Raw genomic sequence first — 22,003 nt, 5'->3', positions numbered from 1 at the left:
AAGTTATACAGGTCCCAGCCTCCACTTGCGACTGGCCCCACTCCTGGTAGATGCAGTTGTCTGTTGTGATATTAGTGCGCCCAATGCCTCTATACATAAAAGTAGAACAAGCATAGGGTTTCCACTGCTAGTTGTTTCCGACTGGCTCACCTGAGTCCTGCAGCTTCGGTGGCTGGCAGGGGCGGGCTGCAGAAGACCATGGGCAGCACTTATTAAATTATGGTCTCCGTCTCACTGCCTGGGACCCACCGGCCGCCTCACGTGCAGGTTACACTGCGCATGACAATACTGGCCCTGCCTTGCCCCACCCTATGCCTCACCCGGAGGGCGGAGGCTGAAAGCCACGCTGCTGCATCCCGCGTAAAATTCCATCACGTACGCGCCGGTTTATTAATGAGGAAAATCCATCATTAAGGTGCAGCGGCGGGAGTTACTGTAAAAGTACGTTCCAGATGGACCCTGCTGTCAGCAAATGTACTGTGTGCCGAGGGGGGGCCCTGGAGCTCAGGGCCCCCCAGCAATGCGGGGGCTGCAGGGGCCTGTGTTATGCCCCTGGGCCCCCTAGCACCTTAAACCCTAAAGTAGACCCCTGAAATATGCTTGCAAGTACCTGTATGCAGTATATGTTTCTTTCGCCATGGGAAAGCATTACCACGTAAAAACGCATTTGTATGAAAGTTTTACTTACCTGTAAAACTTCTCCGTGTCAAAATGTAGATGAGCTAGTATCATCAGAACGTATCAGTCTATGATAGATCAGTACATGGACTATCTTAATTAATAGTATCTGGAATCGAGATGCGCGCACACACGTATTTAAATATATAAAATTTGAGTGGGATCATTGTGAAAATGAATGTGTCAGCGCAAAATCTCCCAGACTTCAACGCATGCGTGAAACAACTCTATTTGTTGATTTGTTTGCTTACGGCTGGGCTAGGAGTATGAAAATGATATTGTGATATACTTCTCTTATGCACTCAACAATCTGTTTCAATCCTAGGGCTTACTGCCTGCCCCTTTGCCATTAATTCAGTAATGTTAAATTCCCAAGTGTAACAATGTTAGCATCACCCTGTTACATTTTCAGGGGTTTGCACGGCAGGGTTACAGAGAACTGGGCAAATTTAATTTTGCAAGAGATAAAAGATTTTTTAAATATTCTGGAGCACCATCTGTTAACGTAGCCTCACTGTAAAACTCTCCGGAACTGGATTTCAACAAACACGGAGCTACAGTAAGGGCCCCTAGAGTTATGCGATTCTTTGGTGATGTCCTCTTAATGATGGATTTGGTATATAATCCACCAACTGATGCCTAATATGCATAGTTCAACAAAACATCTTAATTTCAATGGATTATACATTTTTTTTAAGTGCCACTTGTAGTGTTACGCATGGGCAGGCGCTTTGAGAAGTTTAACAGTTCATCTTTCAAATGCTTTCTTTTTGTATTCAGGTATCAAAAGAGATGAAACCGGAGTTTGCCTAGAGAGGCTTAAATGTACATTAAAATATCAAAGTAGCAAACGAATACTGCCCCAGAATACGCAGCATTTTACTGCTTAATTGGCCTATTTTGCCGCATAATTTAATCATCTTGGCGTCATAATTTGATTTTAAATTGGCACATAATTCATGCCATCTTTACTATAACTATTTTCCATCCTGCCCAATTGTACTCAGGCTATTAACACTTCCTTGGTTACTGCTTAGTTGCAAACTTCTGAAAGCTGCACAGTACATATAAATGCACGTTTCGAGCTCCTTGAAGTACTGTAGTAAAACACTGCACTGCATTTATACATTTGCTGGTTTAGTGAAAGGCTGGAAGAGAACTCAAACATTAGTCATTTATAAAAAGTTAAAATAGTTCTTGAGATGCCATTTGGTTCACAAGCAACACCGCAATTTCTTCTAAGTATGAAGATATATGAAGTGATGCCCACACCTTTTCCTTTTCAGTTGTTCCTCATGCTGGGTAGCTACAAGAAAGCTGGAGCCAAGATTCCACCTTGAGATATATCAAGGTCATGGCCCTTTAGACCACCCCCCCGCCAAAGTGCTCTTCTCTCAGGGGGCCCCTGGAGCTCGGGCCTGCCCCTGTTTCGCAGACTTGGAAAGACCCAGTGGATAGGGCTTGATTTGGGAAAGCAGTTTCCGGTGCTTGACACCAGCACTTAATTGCCAGCTCTTGCGTTTATGACAGTCAGCCACATGGTGGCACTGTTTGTCCAATTTTGTAATGAGCACAATAACAGTTGTTTAATACATTCAAAATGACTAATACCTGCTGCCCAAGTCATTTCATAACTTTGGGTGGCCTGGAATAGTCTGATTTTTCACAGTTGTAGCAGTGTGATGGTCAGTAGTTGCGTTGCTATTGTCATTGGCAGCCCTAGCAGAGGAAATGGGCTGGTTCCAAAATCATTAAATACATTGATTACTGTGCGCTCTATAAGTGGGTGGTGTCAGGATTAGACAGGAGTACTGCCGCTTCAACCTTTTTGCGTCTGGTTACCAAACAACTAAGAGTGGTGATCGACACGGTTCCAAGTTGATTACAAGGAAGATGAATGGCCTGAACTGTTGTTAACAGAGGATACATTTCTAAGAGGCATGGTTAAAGTTTGAGTTTTACATGATCTTACACAGATGGCAATGTCCCCCCCCAAAAGATTGAGCATTATAGGATGATGTCCAAGGGGAAAATGTTGGTGGCCTGTTTACTTCAATAGTGACATATTGCACTTATATTGCGAATGTAGCTCTCTGGAAAAGCAGTGGAGCGAAGGTCTGGAATAAAATGAAAGGTAACTTATACACACCTGGCTCTTTGACAGCCCAGGCAGTATTATTACATGATATATTAATGTAAGAGATGGACTGCAAAAGCCAAGCTTTGTAGTCTCAGTTATGGAGAACACGAGATAGCCTGGCAATAGTTACCTGCGTATGAGAAATGTTCAATATGGCCTCCAACAAAAAAAGGATATAGCGACTGAATGACTAAATAGAAACGTTTGTGGAGGTTTTGGTTCTCATATGATGTGGGGCGTCAACATAGGGGCTTGGTGGACTTTAGAGGAGGAAAGAGAGGGCCAGCATATGAGCTGTACTACTAAGGAGGAAAAGAGAATATTGGATATATAGATTTTGAATGGATACACCTATTAGGTTAAGGATGATTTCCACTGACTGATTCTATAGAGTCGGCAACAGATGTATTGCCAATGCATAATTGTAGTGCTCCTGAACTGTCCTGTTTATGGGACTAGAATGTTTATGTTTTAAATCAATGGGTTTTCAGGAGATAATAGGAGAAGTGGGTATGCAGAGGGACAGGAGGGGTAGAGAGAGAAGAAAAAGAATTAAAAGATATATTATGTTTTTACCTCTACCTATGCTTTACATTGTACGACGAAACTTAAGTAGTGATGTAAAATGTTTCGGAGTCTAATAAAAAAAAAGGTCCCCATCTCAGGCAATTACTACACAAGCAAGGAATCTGGGGTGGATTGAAACCATCAAACAAAAACAATTAGGTTCCTAACAAATGTATAATTTCTTCATGATAGCATGTTTTTGAAGGAAAAAGAAAAACATATTTTGTCTAGCTAACTGGGCATTACTCCGATATAATGAGAAGTAATTTCAACGAGAATATTGAATATTGTTACTGTCCAGGTGGAGGATTTCCGTGCATCAGCCTAATTCATGAAAGAATATTGGTTCTGAAGAAGAATGCAAGCTGGTCTGACAATTGTTTATGGTGGCCAACAGAAACCCAACTTTCTGGCATTGGGTGAAACTGATGTCCATGCACTGATTGGGAAACCAAGGGTTATGCAGTTGCTTCGTGTAGCAGTGTGTGGCGTGCAGCAGTGTGCGGCGTGCAGCAGTGTGCGGCATGCAGCAGTGTGCGGCGTGCAGCAGTGAGTGCCGTGCAGCAGTGTGTGCCGTGCAGCAGTGTGTGCCGTGCAGCAGTGTGTGCCGTGCAGCAGTGTTTCGTGTAGCATTGTGCGGCGTGCAGCAGTGTGTGGCGTGCAGCAGTGTGCGGCGGGCAGCAGTGTGCAGCAGTGTGCGGCGTGCAGCACTGTGTGGCATGCAGCAGCAGTGTGCGGCGTGCAGCAGTGTCATGCAGCATGCAGCAGTGAGTAATGCAGCAGTGTGCAGCAGTGTGCGCCGTGCAGCAGTGTGAGGCCTGCAGCAGTGTGAGGCCTGCAGCAGTGTGAGGCCTGCAGCAGTGTTTCGTGTAGCATTGTGCGGAGTGCAGCGGCATGCAGTAGTGTGTGGCCTGCAGCAGTGTGAGGCGTGCAGCAGTGTGCGGCGTGCAGCAGTGAGGCGTGCAGCAGTGTGAGGCGTGCAGCAGTGTGTGGCGTGCAGCAGTGTGTGGCGTGCAGCAGTGTGCGGCGTGCAGCAGTGTGCGGCGTGCAGCAGTGTGAGTCGTGCAGCAGTGTGAGTCGTGCAGCAGTTTACGGCGTGCAGCAGTGTGCGGCGTGCAGCAGTGTCGTACAGCATGCAGCAGTGAGTAATGCAGCAGTGTGCAGCAGTGTGTGGCATGCAGCAGTGTGCGGCGTGCAGCAGTGTGCGGCGTGCAGCAGTGTGCGGCGTGCAGCAGTGTGCGGCGTGCAGCAGTGTGCGGCGTGCAGCAGTGTTTCGTGTAGCAGTGTGTGGCGTGCAGCAGTGTGCGGCGTGCAGCAGTGTGTGGCATGCAGCAGTGTGCGGCATGCAGCAGTGTGCGGCGTGCAGCAGTGAGTGCCGTGCAGCAGTGTGTGCCGTGCAGCAGTGTTTCGTGTAGCATTGTGCGGCGTGCAGCAGTGTGTGGCGTGCAGCAGTGTGCGGCGGGCAGCAGTGTGCAGCAGTGTGCGGCGTGCAGCACTGTGTGGCGTGCAGCAGTGTGCGGCGTGCAGCAGTGTCATGCAGCAGTGAGTAATGCAGCAGTGTGCAGCAGTGTGCGCCGTGCAGCAGTGTTTCGTGTAGCATTGTGCGGCGTGCAGCGGCGTGCAGCAGTGTGCGGCGTGCAGCAGTGTGAGGCGTGCAGCAGTGTGAGGCCTGCAGCAGTGTGAGGCCTGCAGCAGTGTTTCGTGTAGCATTGTGCGGAGTGCAGCGGCATGCAGTAGTGTGTGGCTTGCAGCAGTGTGAGGCGTGCAACAGTGTGCGGCGTGCAGCAGTGTGCGGCGTGCAGCAGTGTGAGGCGTGCAGCAGTGTGAGGCGTGCAGCAGTGTGAGGCGTGCAGCAGTGTGTGGCGTGCAGCAGTGTGAGGCGTGCAGCAGTGTGAGGCGTGCAGCAGTGTTTCGTGTAGCAGTGTAAGGCGTGCAGCAGTGTGCGGCGTGCAGCAGTGTGCGGCGTGCAGCAGTGTGTAATGCAGCAGTGTGTAATGCAACAGTGTGCGCAGCAGTGTGTGGCGTGCGGTAGTGTGCAGCGTGCAGCAGTGTGAGGCGTGCAGCAGTGTGTGGCGTGCAGCAGTGTGTGGCGTGCAGCAGTGTGCGGCGTGGTTTGTAAACAACAAGAAAATCGGACATCAAAGGAAGGGTGGGAGGGAACGAGCATATGGGGTGTGAGTTATAACGAAAGTTAATTGTTGTAAGAGGGGATGCAGGAAATGAGGCCGAGCGCGCGCTGGCGAAAGCAGTCTGCTGCTTTCAAGTCTGATGCCAGATGCCAGCTTCGCGCTTGAATGCCTCACATGCACTGGCCATAAACCGCATTCCTAAGGTCTTGTGTCCCATACTAAATCTCTCTGAATGCGTGAGGCGGCGCACGCGCAGGAAGTAGCTGGTGGCAAATGGAATGCGCGTGGTTGTGCGCGTAACCACCACCCGATCCTCCTGGGAAGCCTTTGGGAGAATTTTCTGAAGCCCCTACATAAGTCTCGCTGGGCGCTCGCTTACGCGATAGCCAGGCGAGACCTAAAAATGGTCCTTAAGCTAGAAACAACTTTCAGAACTATGTTTAAGAATGTGTGTAGTGATGCACACATGGGCACAAATACAGAAAGTGGTTGGGCTAGGGGCATGGCAGAGCGTCCTGCTCTCTACTAGTTCCACCTCAACAATGATGGAATTAAAACTTGTTTTTCTACTAAGCTTAGGAGCTGAGGTAGTCTTGACTTTGGCGCACAGCCCTATTTGAATTTCTTCCCTGCGTGTGGGACAACACTCGAAGAGCTTTTAAGAAGGTGGCCAGCAGCTGCCTGCATCCGGTCAGAGTGTGTGTATTGTGGCAGAGAGAGAAAAGTCAAAGGATCCCAGTGGCATTTGTAACAATTGTGAACCAGAAGGCGAGGAGGAAAAGTATACAGTATGCACTGAAGACTCAAAGGGGACAGTCTACTTTTTACGCAAGCTCTCGTATTAGAGTCCATTAAGCCTTACAGCAGTAACCGAACACTGGTTGAACAGGGCTGACAAAGCAGTAGAGTTCAAGCTTTCCGTTCCCCTTCTGGGCATTGAAGCTGGATGGTGGCTGTTCATTTCCTCTCTTTCTTTCGATGCTAACAGTACTTCTGAAAACAGGCCAAACAGCAGGGAAAGGAGTCAGTACAACATTCACATCTCCCCCTGCAAGCAACCAAGCAAGTCAAGGCCATGCATTCCAGAAGTCAAAGCACACAGTCAGAACCATGCTGCCAGCCACAAGATTGACAAGCACAAACCTGTGATGCCACCATCCTGAAACAGGCAGACCCTGCCATTCAATGCCCCCAATTTCTTGCTCTTTAGCACCAATGCAGGACAGCCTGCTCTTTCATTCACCTAATATTCACACCCATGTCTCCCGCTCTGATCATCTGCCTCTTTGGAGCAGGCACCGTCTGCGCACTTAGCTAAAGAACCATCGCTACACCCCTCACTGTCTACAAGCACGCACACACTGCCCCTTTAGGCTTTTACCCTCACAGAACCCAACACACTGTAGACATTTACACACACAATCTGCTTACACTTCCCCCGCATTTACTCATCCTCTACTCTACCCAGATTCCCAGCACTCGCCACCGGTCCTCCCTGGAATTCAAGTACTTGCCGCACAGTGTGCCCAATCTGTGCTCACCAGTGCACCATTTTCCAATCCTTAGCAATCGTGCCTTGCATTCTCATATCCTCAGCAACTTTGGTGCAGCATCTAGCTCTGCATTAGAGATAGTAGTGGATGAGAGGGCATGACCTTGACTGCGAGCATCTGCCTTTGTGTGTGTGTGTGTGTGTGTGCGCGCAGGCAGGTGCATTGAATATTTGTCTAGCAGTCTGTGTCTGGTGTCCGCTTGCGTTTCATAAAGTGATGCACAACAACATTTTTGTCTCTTATCTGTGTCCCCTTTGTCCAGTATGTGCGTGTCCAGTCCTGTATGTGTATGCACATGTCCTGTCCGTTATCCCCAGCCTTGAATTTGTGTCTGCTCTGCTGTGCATGTCTATTCTACACTGTCTTTGTGTGTTTGTGAGATGTGTGCCAGGGTGGGCTGATGTCTGTTCGGGGATTGGTAGCAGTGTATGTCTGTTGGTGGGAAGTGTGTCGGGAGAATGTGTGTCTGGGTGTTGTGTCCTTGCAGTGGTGCATGTCGTTTGTGTTTGGGAGAGTGACGCAGGCAGGATTGGGAACAGTCAGGTTTGTGTGAGAGGACTTAGATGATGTGTGGTGGGGGGGATTAGGTCTGGATTGGTGAGTGTGTAAGAGTCAGGAATACACACATGGAGGGAAAGTTACCTGATGGGTGGGCATGTGACTGTATGAAGTGGGCGAGTATGTGTGAGGTGGACAGGTGTGTGGTGAGTGTACGTTGTTTCCACAGTTTGTGTGTTTTTATTGACCGCAGACGTGGGTAATCTTAGGTAGTCCTTGAGTGGGCAAGGATAATGCTTCTTTGCTATATCATCTTTGAGGAAGGTATATCTAATGGTCAGAAATGGCACTGCAGTCTCCTAACTAAAGTCATGCTCTGAGGGGACCCAGGACAGCTATTCCTGCTTGCCTGGTTGGAAGCAAAGAGTTATTTGAATACCCCACACTCAGTCTTTTGGTTCATGGCTGACAAGGAATCACAGGGCCAGAGGGGTGGTACCGACAAAAACAATATACATGTTTGTGGGCATCAGACACCAACATAGCGGCTAGCACTCTTAAGGCCTCATAACAGGTTCCGCAGATATGAATACAAGGATTTCTTAAATTAAATATTTCGATTTGGTCTGTATTCCCTTTGCCTACATTCAGGAATTACAAGTTACTACCCTGGAACACACAGACCCAGGAATACTGGTCCAAATTCTGCCTGTTTTTCCTGGTACAAAAAAAACACAAAAACATCTGCACACATTGACTATCTGCTCAGAGCAGGTAATAGTGTGGCTGGCATTTCCTCTCAGCCGTGGTGTGTGGCCTGGCTGGATGGCAGTGAGGGTTTTTGTACAGCGGAGCGGAGCCTGTTCTCTTCCCCCGTGCTGCTTTATGTGGCCGGCATATCTCAGGCACAGCAGCGGCCCACAGCTCCACTTGCAAGTCGGGTTCCAGTGTCTCCTGGTCCGGAATTTGTGGAGCTGATGATTTTGGGACCAGAGACATTGGAAAACTCGCAGTTGCCCGGAGCGGGATCACAAGGCATGAGCCCCCTGAGTCTGCTCCACAGAGGGGATTCATTAACCGCTGTTATCAGCTTCCACAACAATGCTCCAACCAATCATTGACGCACAAAACAGAATGGTGGTGCTGATCTTTTTGCCACAACTTTCAAGGCAATTTTTTTCAAGTAACAGGCGGAAATGAGTATTGGGGTAAAAAAAAGCTCTGGTTACTTTTATACATTTGAAATGCAGAGTAATTTTTTTCAAAGGCATACAAGGCAGTGCTTCACTTTTCGGGCTCAAAGACAAAACGTGTTATCGTATCTTAACAGGAGAAGCCAATGCGGAACCATGTTTAGAAGTTGAATGCCAAAGGATGCTTTTACAGTGACATGGTTGTTAAAAGTAATAATGTTTTTTTAAATAGTTTCTCGTAATGGAATTTTACGCATTGCTGGTCGCAGTGATGTACACTTTAAGGAAATACAGTAGTGGCCCCATGAGAATCCAGACTTGAAAGATACTGGGCCCTTGTGTGTGGCTTCACTTTTGTGAAGTAAAGTAGAAACCTGTAGTATTTAGAAGCCCAAGGCGTTTGAGTCAAGATGGTAACATAGAGGCTGAAACATCGGTATCTTAGCCTGGATATCCTGGACTCGCTGCTCGGGAGGATAGGCCCGAAACTGCACTGTGTCCAGAATGGCTCCGATGAAAGGGAGCGTTTGAGAGGGAGTCAGTTGTGACTTTGGCACGTTGATAGTGAACCCCAGCGAATGCAGGTGGTTTGCAGTAGTCTGGAGGTGGGAGACGACTGACTGGGGCAAGCCCGCCTTCAACAACCAGTCGTCAAAATAGGGGCAGACTTAAATCCTGATCTCTGCCGCTGAGCAGCGACCATCACCGTGAACACCCGTAGGAGCACTGATTAGGCCGAAGGGGAGCACGGTAACCTGAAAGTGCTTGTGGCCCACCGTAAACTGCAGGTAGCAGCGATGGGCAGGCAGGACGGGGATATGGAAATAGGCGCCCTTCAAGGCCAACAAAACCATCCAGTCTTCTGGGTCCAGGGCAGACAGAACCTGAGCGAGAGTGAGCATCTTGAACTTCTCTTTTCTGAGGAAGTAGTGGAGGGCTCTGAGGTCGAGAATAGGATGAAGGCCTCTGTTCTTTTTGCAGACCAGAAAATAGCAAGAATAGCAACCACAGCCTATTTCTGGCCCGGAAACGTGCTCTATAGCTCCCTTGGCCAAGACAATCTTGATTTCCTCTCAAAGCAAAGCAAAGTGATCCTCCATCAGCTGATCATATGTTGGAGGCATGGAGGGAGGGGGAAGTCTCAAAGGGGAGGGAGTAGCCCCTTCAGACTATCTGCAAAACCCACCTGTTCGAGGTGATGTCCGCTAGTAGTGGAGGTGATGGCTTATCCTGCCACCAATTGGATGCCCATGATCGGGAGGGTCGGACAAGGATGGTTAGGAAGCTTACTTGACTTCTGGCAGCTCGAGCGTACCGCGCCAATGTCAGCGCAGAGGTTGCATAAAACTTGTGCAGTCCTCTGTCTAGGGAAGGGCTGGCTCAGATGGAAGCCCCTTACGTAGCCACGAAAGGAGCTAAAGGCAGCTGCAGGACGGGATGATACGGAGAGGCCCAAGGACTTGGCTGCAGCCCGCGACCCCTAGAAATGCTCCTGCACCGCATCCTCCCTGTCTCCTAAGAGACGAGAGCCATCAAAGGGCATGTCCATAAGGTTGACTTGGACACCCCCAGGAAAGCCAGATGTGATCAGCCAGGCATGGTACCAAACAGTCCCCTTAGAGGAAATCACTCTGCCTTGCAATTCTGTTTTGTCATGGCCACAGCGTATGGTCAACTTTGCTGCATCCCTCCAGTCTACAACACTTGGGAGAGGACAGCCCAGGACTCCTCTGGGACTAATGGTGCACTTGTGCAACTATCTCCCATAACAAATGGAAGTAAAGGCCCAAAAGGAATGCAGTGTTTACCAACCGCAATGATAGGCTGGTGGAAGAGTGAAATGTTCTTGCCAAAACGATCCAGCCTTTTGGATTCCCTATCCAGAGGTGCAGAAGGGAACATGCCACAGGAAGTAGAGGCTTGGACTGCCAAGTTATCAGGGGTCGGGTGAGAGGAGAGGAGGGCAAGGTCGCTCAGTGCAGGGCGATGGTTCTATTCACAGGAATCCCTGTGCTGGGCTTGGACCAGGTGTCCAGAAAAACGTTGGTTAAGGCCTCATTAAATGGCAGCAAGGGTTCTGAAGTGGCGACACCAGGCTGCAGGACCTTGGTCAAGACGCTGGTCTTGACTGCCAGAGTAGGAAGCTGCCGGTCCAAGACCACCACATCCCCAAGCATCACCATAGCGAAGGAATTCCCCTCCTCCGTAGCTAGGTTAGGAGGAGAAAGCATGCCAGGCTGTGGAGATGTTACCAGGCCACTGGTCTCACCTAGTTCCTCGTACCAGTCCATTTCCTCTGCATAAGGCGGGACTTCTACGTGGTCCTGCTGCCCCTCCCGATCCTCATCCAATCCAAACCCTCGGACTAAGACTGAGGATACAACATGGAGTCCAATGGCTCAGTCGATGCCGGCCTCAGCGTCGGTGGACGCCAGGCCGGCTCTGTGTCATCTGGAATCAGGATAGGGTGGCGCTGCCGGTGGGCACTTGTGACGTTGAGGACCCCAGCGTTGGACACGACATCGGGGGGAAGGTCGAGTGGGTACGACCGACGCCAGTCTGGGAACGGATTTTAGGGAAGCCCTGCGTGCCGGAGCTGCCGGCACGGAAACCAGAGGAGCTCCTTTTTCTGAGCTTGCGGGGCCCGAAAGCACACCAGCAGGGTCAAGCCACCCAAATATGGTGCACATTAGGTCATAAAACTCTTATCTGAGCAGGGTCGTTCCGGGACCCAGAAAGGGAGGAAACGCAGAGCCGACCCAGGCACCCACCCCGTGGAGCAGGGCCTCAAAGGCCAAGACTCCTCCTTCTTGAGGACAGACAGAGCGAAGTCGAAGCACGCTTCAACTTCTTGTGCTTTTTATGGTGGTTCTTATCCGACCCCTTACAAGATTTCGAATGGGAGGATGAAGACTTGGACCCATCGGAATAGTGCTTGGACCTTCCTTTCGACCGAGACTGGGAGCAGCAACGAGATCCCTGAGGTGCCTGATGCCAGGCCGCAAGCAGCTTTAGGGGCCGCTCCCTCAAAGCTTTCGGCGCCCTGGCCTGGCATGATTTTGGATCGTGGTTACGCTTCAGGCACCAAAGACACAGGAGGTGGGGGTCCGTAACAGACACGTTGCGGTGACAGGAGCCACACGGTTTTCTTTGAGATACTGCACACCTATTTTATTTTTTACAATAAGGTCTGTCAAAAAATGACAGGGGGTAAGCTCCCTCCAACGAATCTGCCCTGGCTGGAACGAAAAGAAAAGAACTGACGTCAGTGTGCCGAGGTGGCGTGGACGTCAATACAAACTCTATGCCATACGACGTCACGCGGAGTCGGTAGATGTTACCTTCTGGGGCGCAGGGGTACTGGATCCAGCCTGATGTCTGGAAGTTCAAAGATAAGGAATCTGCAGCTAGGTATCTCTATCAGATCACCAATGACAGGGAAAGGAAATTGATATTAGCAAGAATATGCATTTGGGGTTCCAATTTATATACTAATTACACTATTGGTCAACTTACTGAAAATCAGAAGACAATATTTGTTTCCTATTTTAAGAACTCTGAGAGCTATATGCTGCAGAGCTGAGGCCAAGGGAATATTTATTTTTACCACATTCTTTTTTTAACAAATACAACTGCAATTTAAATTTGCTTAATTCTGTACTTAAAATGGAAATCCAGTATCAGATATAGCACCCTTAAAGGAAGTATTGTACATTAACAAAAGTAGGTGACAAAGAATGGAACACACCTTTTGTTATAGTGAAATTAGAGGAACCAGCCTCAATGTAGGAAAGATATCGAGATAAAGATGATTAAAGCCCAAATGAACCAGGATAGTGCACTTAAACACAAAAATGGATAATTGACATAGATTGTCTTAAAACATATTTGGTTGTGCACCCCAGACTTTCTCCTTTTCGGGTTTATTGCAATTCACCAGGAATTTTGAGGTTTCAACTTTGATAGCAGGCATAACGTGCAGATTTGATATTTAACACACCAAAATTCACAAGTTTTACCTCTTTTCTAGGCCCTTTCCCCTGATGAATCATCATGCTTAATCGGCTGGAATCTATTAGTGGATAGCGTCAAAGGTGTGATAATCGTTACACGACAACGCTGCATTCTAATCCCTGTGCAAACTCCTATTTGGACAGGGAAAAGAATTAAGCCTGGAACTTGTAACCAGGGACTAAGGGGCCTATTTCGATGTTGGTCGGAAAGTCTCCGACTGCATGGTCGGAAAGCCTCCAACCTGCAGTCGGAGGCTTTCCAACCGACATCTACAGTTTCACTTCTGACCGCCTAAATACAATGTAGGCGGTCAAAAGTGAAACCGGACGGTTATTCGGAACCGGCACGTAATCTCTATAGGACTGTGTTTCTGCCGTCGGGATTGAGATGACAGTTTCCGACAGGCTTTCCATGCCGGGTTTTCCAACATGGAAAGCCTGTCGGAGAATGACTTTGGGGGGCTCTCGCAAGGCCCCCCTTCTCCCTGCGACCTCCAGTTTGATGCTGAGGGGAAACCTTTGGTGCACCCTGTAAATCCCTGCACCATGTGGCACTTGGTGCAGGGATTAACAGAAACTCTCATTCCTCTATGGGAGCTTGTGCTATGGCAGGTGTACGGTTGCAGCACAAGCTCCAATAGAGAAATGGGAGTATGCGACTGCCCAATGTGCAGTCGCATTGTAATAGCGGTGTCGGGACCGGAGGTCAGTCGGTCTCAACACCGCGGAGATGTTGGGCAGACGTGAGTCCGCCCGACATTGTAATGAGGCCCTAAGTGTGATGGAGCCCCTATTCTAATAAAAGAGATTTGTTGTGACATACACACAACTTTTACGCATTTTGAAGGCTAAGGGCCTCTAAATAAAGATGGAGCACATGGTTACTTCTCTCACACCATTGTCCTCAGGTTCTCTCTCTTTCAATTCCCAGATCGACTGGTTGCATGTGCTGGGAGCTGTTGTGCGTCACTCTATGATTGTTTTGGCTTCCTGTGCAGTCTCCTTTATAAAGCAGTTGGAGACATTGTTCTTGAACTGCTTGTATTTTAAGTGTGATGTTTTTAATTCACGTTTCTTTCTTTACTCTATGTTTCCTTTTCCACAATTTTGGTGATTACTGTGTTAGGGGTGCTCGGTGAGGCACACGCATGTCAATCCCTGTTTTTCTCCTGCATGCTGGCTGTGGTGAGGCAGATGTTCTCAAACAGCCTTGTTATTACTCAGATTTTTAGCACATGCATTCTGGTATGTTTGGCCCATGGTTACGGCTCAGTTAACTTCTACAAACACACTTTCATAGGCACAGTCGACAACTTGGGAATCATCACAATCCTGGTGGATCTACAGATAGTTGATGTTAGGTGGTGTCCTCCTACTCTCCATCGTCATAAGTAATGGTGTACTTGTCATTGCCCTTCATATTGTCCTTTGCGTGGTAAAATACTGTAATGTCTTTAATCAACCATCCATTTTTTTCGTCATCCTGTGTTAAGATCTAAAAGATATTCAGTCTCAAAAACCTTAGCTTTGTCATTGTGAAATTTATTGAGCTGCTGCCTTATGTGCTGCTGTCTGCCACCTCTATTTTGTTTCTATACTGGGATTCAATTTGCAGGATATTCAGAGACATTTTTAAACCCTTTGAAATGGCTTCCACATGTGAATTATCTTTAATCTCTTTGTAATGGTTTAAACATGTGAAGTGAACTCTTCTTGCTGTTTCTTTCATTTGACTGATGATTGTGAGCAATGTTTTCAGTGCCTGTTGATAATGCTCTTTATTCCCAGGCTTTCCCAGCTATTTTGTATTGAATTTTCTTTTGCTTTGCTTTTTTAACTCAGTTTTTCAAGTTTTCAGGCAATGTTCAATGTTTTCGCAAGCAGTGTTTAATTTGTGCAGGTGGATAGGGGAGGTGGACACAGGCAATCACTATTGGGAACTAGTACTTATTTTACCCCCTTAGACTTTGACTCAAAACAAGAGGAACAAAAAATGAAAAGAAATAAAGAAGGAAGAATGGAAAAATAGGCAACTAGTGACAAAAGGTGAAAGTAGGTATGTAAAAAAACTTGCAAGAATTTGATTTAAAAAAAGACAACGCATAGGGTGGTGGAAAAAGTGGTCGAACGGTGACTCTAAACTAGGCAGTCTGTATACTGGCAACATCCACATGTGGCATTGGGCTCCTAAGTAGCATTGTGGGCTCCTTCACTTCTTTTCATTTTACATATTTGTACTGTTCCTGAGATGGTCATCTGATTAGGGAGGTCATGTTGAGGACAGGGGCTGAGTACAATGATTATTTGAGGCATTTGCATTTCACATATTTTGTTTTAGTTTTTAGCATAGAAGAAAAGAGTAACAGATGCTCCTTCTCTTATCCCCTTTACACGTCTACTTCGCACTACAGTCATGCACCCTGTAATGCATACAGCACAGACACACACACGAGCACAGAAGAGACATTTCTTCAGACTCACACCTGAAAACATTGCATAGCTGTGCGCGTATAGATAGTCCACAGACATTTGTACGTCTCCACAGACTGCTTGCATGTACACCACTAAATGAGCATACATACATAAACCCACACCTTTGTACATGTCCAATTACAACCATAATTCCTGCAGTCACATGTGGACATACGAAATCCGTGTATGTGAACACACACTCCCTGTACTCCTTGCAGTCACACATCGGTCATCCACAAAAACACACATAAAGCACATGCATCCTGCAGACAGAGACAAATATTTATCCAAAACAGGGGCAAATGCACACACAAGCTCAAGGAACTGATAAAATCACAGAAAACAAACTCATCTATCACACAAAACAATCATCCTTAACACAAAGTGAGATAACTCCAAGACAGTTTGCAACCAATCAACATAGCACCGGCTCATTACCAACCACTCCTTCCCCATTCTCCTCCTGGTGACCAGTGGCATTAGGTCCCAAACAAAGGTTGAGAGTAAAGTTTACACATAAATGTGTGTTTAAACAACAAAGCACATTTTAGAGTTTGGTGAACAGGTTACTCAGCCTCGAACGGGAGATATATCCCCTCCACCTTATTACAAGTGAATTATGTCCTATGGCACTTGTAAGAAGGCGGTCAGAATGTCAGTCACATGATAGAACCAAAACAAAGAAAGAGAAGAAGATGTCTCCACATTTAAGCAGCCATGTAGGCGAAGGAGTGACCATCGCAACAGGAGCACCAGACCTTTTTAATGCTCAAAATATGGGTTGAGCTTGCATAGTCAGAGTGTGAGAATAATGTATATAAAAGTACAAAAGCAGGAAGATGGGGGTCCAAACTAGAAGTGGTTGGGAAGCAAATGTCGAGGTATTTTAAATTATCCTCTTCGTTACTCAGAGCAAATGTAGTTCTGCCAAATGGTGGGAGTCTGGATCCTTGCACATGTTCCAGTACGCGCCTGGCCGCGGTGTATTTATTTGGAGTTGGGCCAGCATATATTTAAGGAAGACCCAGACAGACCGAGTTGCCAACATTGAAACAGGAAGAGATGGAAGCACAGGTGACAGATTGGTGGCAGAGGACAAAAACTCTTTAACTGTGAGCATTTGAACAAAACATATTCCCAGGTCAGGAATTGCTCTTGAAGGGAGTGGCTATAGCCATCAAAGCACCCTATCAGTTGTCTGACCACAGAGGGGTGAGAGCTTCCTAATTTCAGAACATAGGTTTTGTCACTATTGAGCTTCAACAAATTGAGACTCATCGAATAAGCAATGGGTGCGAGACATTAGTCAAGACAAATTGGAGATGCCAGCACTTCCAAGTCCAGGTGGATCAATAACTGACAGACATGAAAAGAGATTCGAAAGGCGAGATGAGAGCACTGGAGTACAAAATGCAAGTGAATAACCTAACTAGGCATGGTCACTTCCATTAACCCTGCTCCCGTCCATCACACACTTCTGCCAAGCGAAGCAACATGGTAGAGACAGTGTCAAAACAGACGGAGAGCATTGCTCTATTCGTATATAATGTTAATTGGGATGTACCTTGCCCTATATTTGCTTTTGTTTTTCCCTATTCAAATTATAATTAATAAACAGATTTGAAACAAAAAAAAAAAAAAGAAAAGAAAAAGGAGAGATCGTAGCAAATGAGCATTGTTCTGCGGCCCACATCCAAGTGCATCCGCTTGCAACAGTATCCCTATCATAGAAACAAATGGTCACTCAGACATTTCCAGAGGCACAAGGAGCAAAACATTACTATAGTCTGACATTCCAGGGGAAGGGAAGTGAAACACACCCATGCACACATGGCAAAATGCTTTGGAAAGCAGCCGCAAGCTATATTCATCGAACTCCAACTCGTTTTTCCTTCCACTTCGAGTGCCTACTCTCTACCAGGCTGAATCTGGAAAAACATTAGCCCACCATTTACTAGACCCCATCTTTTTCCAACTTTCCAGCCACTAAAGGCCCTTGGAGGCCTCTGTTGTTCATTGGATATGACAGCAACTTAATATATTACATCACAAATGAATGAATAAAATGGTAGCTCAACCAAAAATACACACCATTGGCTCATCATGGGTTTCGAAGAAAAAACATGTTTTAACCCCCTTCCTCCCCTCCCTATGCAGGTTACTCACCTGTACCCTTTGATACTGCTCTGCACTGTAGCTTTTAGTGCCAACTGGGGCAATGGGTATGAATCCCTTGAGGTGCTCTCCATGCTGTAGGACAAGGGGCAAGGAGAAGAGGCCACTCATTGAAGGGCTGATCACGATTGGGTCCTTCAGACCCAGGGTCTCAATGATACGCAACATATAATCGAGTCGGCCCTGATCGGATGCTTTTGCCTTCGACTCCAGGGACTTCCCATAACCTAACAGTAGAAAGGAACATATTAACACAGTGCAGGCACTAGACAAGCTAAAATCCAATCATAAGCAGCCAAGGACCAGATAAGAAATAACAACTGCTCCCCAAACTGGTCTTTGAGAGTAGTCAGAAATAAACCCCTCCTATACAGCATTTACATTCCTCAACCCGACATTTAAAACAAAAACCACACATCTAACAAACTAATTTACTTTTTTGAAAAAGGCCTCATACATGAAAAGATGGACCAGACACTTTGCACACTGGATTGATGCTGAGGAATCACACATGCTGACTGACAGTGTCAAGGCTAGGGTCCTTTAAGATGAGCGAATGGAGTGATGATGGGGATTTCGGAAGCCAGGCTTGGAAGGACACGAAACCATGCTGCTATGGGGGCACACAAGAATGACTATCAGGGAAACCAGGGCTAGAGGAAGCCTGATTATGCAACTATGGGGTCGAAGATGTAGATCTGCAAACTCAAGGATCAGTGGCTTTGACTCTGTTCTCCTTCTTGATAGGTCTTTGCACTCAGGTATGAAGTTAATATTTTATGAGCCTACCTGGTAAGTCAAGAGCAACTGCCCTATGTCCATGCTCAGCGAGCAGGGTCATTGTGCCCAAATCTTGCCATGTCTTGGAAGTGAACGACTGTCCATGAAGAAGCAGAATATCAAACCTGCAAGAACACACACAAGTTAGAAAACTCGCAAACAAGAACAGTGCAAAGGAGAAACTTTCAAAATATCCAGTGCTGTGCTTAAGAGTCACGCTAAGTACAACAAAACCGTTTTATAAGGTTTGGTGTGTTTGTAGAATCTGTTGAATGCACCAACGAATCTGTTATATTGCCACGACTGTTGTAATTCTGTAAAGTCTCTTGGGCACAGGGTGTGATCTGTTGCTTGTGAGGTGCACTTAACCACAAGGATTGCATGTCCAGGCTCTGTATTGGACAAGGATCTCATTTGAGAAGTGCTTTGTTGTATATAGCGGCTCACTGGTGAAGAGGGCTTTATTATTGGAGTGTCTCTCCAAATATTGCTACCCACATAGATGACCTAAAGTCAAAGATCCTGTTCACCAAAGACCCTCTGACCTAACACGGAGTGAGGTGGATATGCAACTCTGGTCAACAGTTCTGGATGGCATACACCCATGAATTCCTTGAAGTTGAACTGTAATACAGCAAGGTCGGGCACGAGTTGGTGTTTTGTATGGGTCAAAGGTTTTACCTTCAGACTTTTGGGATGTGAAGTACCTTTAGCAGAGAAGACAAGAAGCCGAGGCCAGACATTGCTACGCAAGATCTGATACTCTTTTTACAGTCTTGTACTAGCCTTGAATTTCACCAACAGAAGCTACAAACAGGATTAACTGCAAAGATGTAGCCAGGAGAGTTGCATCTTTCTGGGTCAGCTTGGCACTTTGTCCAGATCCTACAGGGACAGAAAAGTTCAAAGTCCTACATTTTACAACACACATTTTTAACTTCTTTCCTTGTGCTCCAGAAGTCTCTGGAGCACTGGATCAAGTTAAGGAAGGCCTCCTACATCATCATTTCAGGTCCAGGGCAGAATGGCTTGTTACAAATAATTTTTGGAATTCCTATACAGTAGCTCTAAGTAACTAATTTGGCTGGGTGCTTTTAACTCCACAGACACAGGGAAGAAGCTTCACAGCGGTAGGCAGAAGTGTCCAGTTGCAAATGGTCTATTTTATGGGCAGTTTTCAGTCTCTAATAGCCTATGCACCCTGCACTAGAGGGGAGAATTTCTACAAGTCAAGCAGACTTCATCGATGTGCCAGCACTCCTTAGTCCTTATTCGTCAACAGGTAGTACTATTAGACTTGGAGAACATCTTTGGTTCCAGAAATTCAAGTCACAAGCTGGGGACTAATATTCAGGGCCTGATTTTGATCTTGGCGGACGGGTTACTCCTTCACAATTATAAATTTCTGCGGACAGGATATCCGCCACCATGATGATGGAGTAACCTGTCCACCAATTTATAAATCAGCCTCTTAGTCAGAGTGGAATCCTTCAGAGAAGAAAGTTGGGAATTTTTCTCTACTTCGTCTATACCAGGCAGTAGTCATGGAGGAGCAATTAACAGGATGAAACCAGTATGTGTTTAGCAAATTCTGATAAGCAAACCACATTAAAGTTCGCTTTCTCCACCCGATGTATTCAACAGGGCGATCTGTTCCTATTTCACGGCTATGCCTTACTGCAAAAACAATCCCAGAATCTATTTCACAACAGAAATCCAGGATGTCTGAAGTCTGAACCAATTCTATAACCCTGGTCCTCTCCCCAAACTACTCTTCCAATTGTCAGCCCAGTTCCTCTTACCAGGAATCATGGAAAATCCAAACCTCTCATGTAACATCTGCCTTTCTTCTTCTACTGGGAGCAGATCCACTATTCTGAGGATGGGCTCTTTTTGTAAAGGGATTTTGTACTCTGCCTTCCCTTTTACAGGTAAATGTGATAAGAGTATGGGGAACAAGATTTCCTTCTTCCCTTTGTTTGAGATGGTCTTTGAAGACAAGCAGGTGTTCACTGAAACTCGGGGTCCACTGAAACTCGGGGTGAAAAGTGATAATAATATTTATGAACCACAGGTGATTCAAAAATAGAATTGGGAGTATCCCTTTCTAATACTAGTACTAAACTTCAGAGAGGAACTATAACTAACTATAAAATATGGACACATAGTGGAGATAATAAAAATGTTAAGTTATTCTTAATGTTGTCATTCTTCCATATCCTAAATAATGAAAATCTGCAGTGCGTAAACATCAAAAATAAAAGTGTAGAGATACAACAATATAGGATTACTCAGTTTGGTATTCAGCACAGAGTGTTGATGTATTTCCCTCTTTACCATGTATTTTATATACCTAATATATTTTACTCTGAATCGAAAACAACTTGACATTGCTTGTGACTTTAAGCAGTAGATCAAAAACTCAAATGACTTTACAAAAGGGGTAGTGGTCTTAATTATTGTGTGGTACCATTTCCCCTCACTTCTGTCTAGCCTCAGCCAATCTTAAGCGGGAGACTGTGTGCATAACATTGGTGTGAAAATCCATCATTGGTGAAGAATGAAAACTGGGACAGCCCTGACTCCATCGGTGCAGCCAGTGGAGAGAGAAGAGGGGCTAATTATGCTGCTTGCTGCACGAGTCTGGTATTTTTGCAAATAACCCAGTCATAAACATAGCCTTCGTTTTAAGATATTGCCTACAGACAGTGTTTAGCTGTCTGCTGTCAAAAGACCTCTTGTGGACCATAACAAAACCTTCAATGGGCTCCGAGCCAGCCCACTGATTTCCATTGGTTGGCTTTATCGCACTAATTTACTTACTTCTTAGCCGATGGTTTCTTGTGTTTGTCCATCCTTTTAACTGGATGTCTTGTATCCTCCACGACTCACATTATTGGAATTACTTTTTTCTTCTTTAGCACTCTATAAGACATCATGCGTTTTCTTGCTTGTTGCTGTGTGTGCCCCCCCCCGTGTGCACTGTTTTGCCTTCACCTCAGCCCTAGCTTATCCATTGCTTACCTCCCTACCATTTTTCTTGCTTTTAATTTATTCCCCCTGACTCAAACTGCCCCACTGCTGCCTTGCACACTCCCAACTGCTTTCCCCCACGTTTCTTTACCCTCCACCTCGCCTCCTACTCATTCTGCTGTTGCTCCCCATTCCTCCTGGTCCTTAAATAATATATATTTTTTAAACACATTTTCATGTTTTTTTGTTTGAAGGAGAACTAGCTGCCATTTGCTTCTGGCCCACTTCGTTTTTCAAAAGCGCTTTAACACACCTGTAAATATTGTTTTTTAATTTGTTTTTATTCATCTACCCCTCGTAGTGGCATCCACTATCCTGCAGCAGTAAGTTAAGAATAAAGAAGATGGCAGCCTCGTGAGCTGTATGTGCCTGGTGAGGCATACATGTACACACATCACGCTCGGCCACCATAACATCATGAAGTATAAGTGTGCACATGTTATTGAGCTCAGCAGATAGGAGAAATGTATGCCAACATGTTTTTTTAGGCTGTCATTACATGAAAGGTAGAATGTCTCTGCATGTTTCTAGACACTGAACAATAGCATTTTTAATCGGACTAAAATTAAACTGATTCTAGTATCTTTATGCAACAAATAAATAATAGCTTTTTATTGCATTTAATTTTACAGTTTAGAGTCTACTTTTTCGTCATGTGTGCAAACATGCTCTTTCCCATGAAGGCAAAAAGAACAATTGATGGACAGAATGCTGATCAATGGCATTCACCCCAGTACAGAGATCTGGGGCTAAATCTATTGTTTTTTTCTTT

General features: G+C 46.1%; 1 protein-coding gene across 1 annotated transcript in view; it reads right to left on the bottom strand.

Annotated features, from left to right (window-relative positions):
* ABHD14A (abhydrolase domain containing 14A) overlaps positions 1-22,003 on the bottom strand; it is a 73,947-nt gene that overhangs the window by 25,917 nt on the left and 26,027 nt on the right. Inside the window, exons 3-4 of the mRNA XM_085625180.1 lie at positions 18,208-18,323; positions 17,410-17,645 (exon numbers count right to left, since the gene is read on the bottom strand). Of these exons, the coding sequence (XP_085481306.1) occupies positions 17,410-17,645; positions 18,208-18,323 (352 nt within the window). The remainder of the gene's footprint in view (positions 1-17,409; positions 17,646-18,207; positions 18,324-22,003) is intronic.

Source organism: Triturus cristatus, chromosome 9 (assembly GCF_964204655.1).
Source record: "Triturus cristatus chromosome 9, aTriCri1.1, whole genome shotgun sequence".
NCBI lineage: Eukaryota > Metazoa > Chordata > Amphibia > Caudata > Salamandridae > Triturus > Triturus cristatus.
The sequence above is the reverse complement of the archived record's forward strand: the minus strand, read 5'-3'. Positions and strand labels throughout refer to the sequence as shown.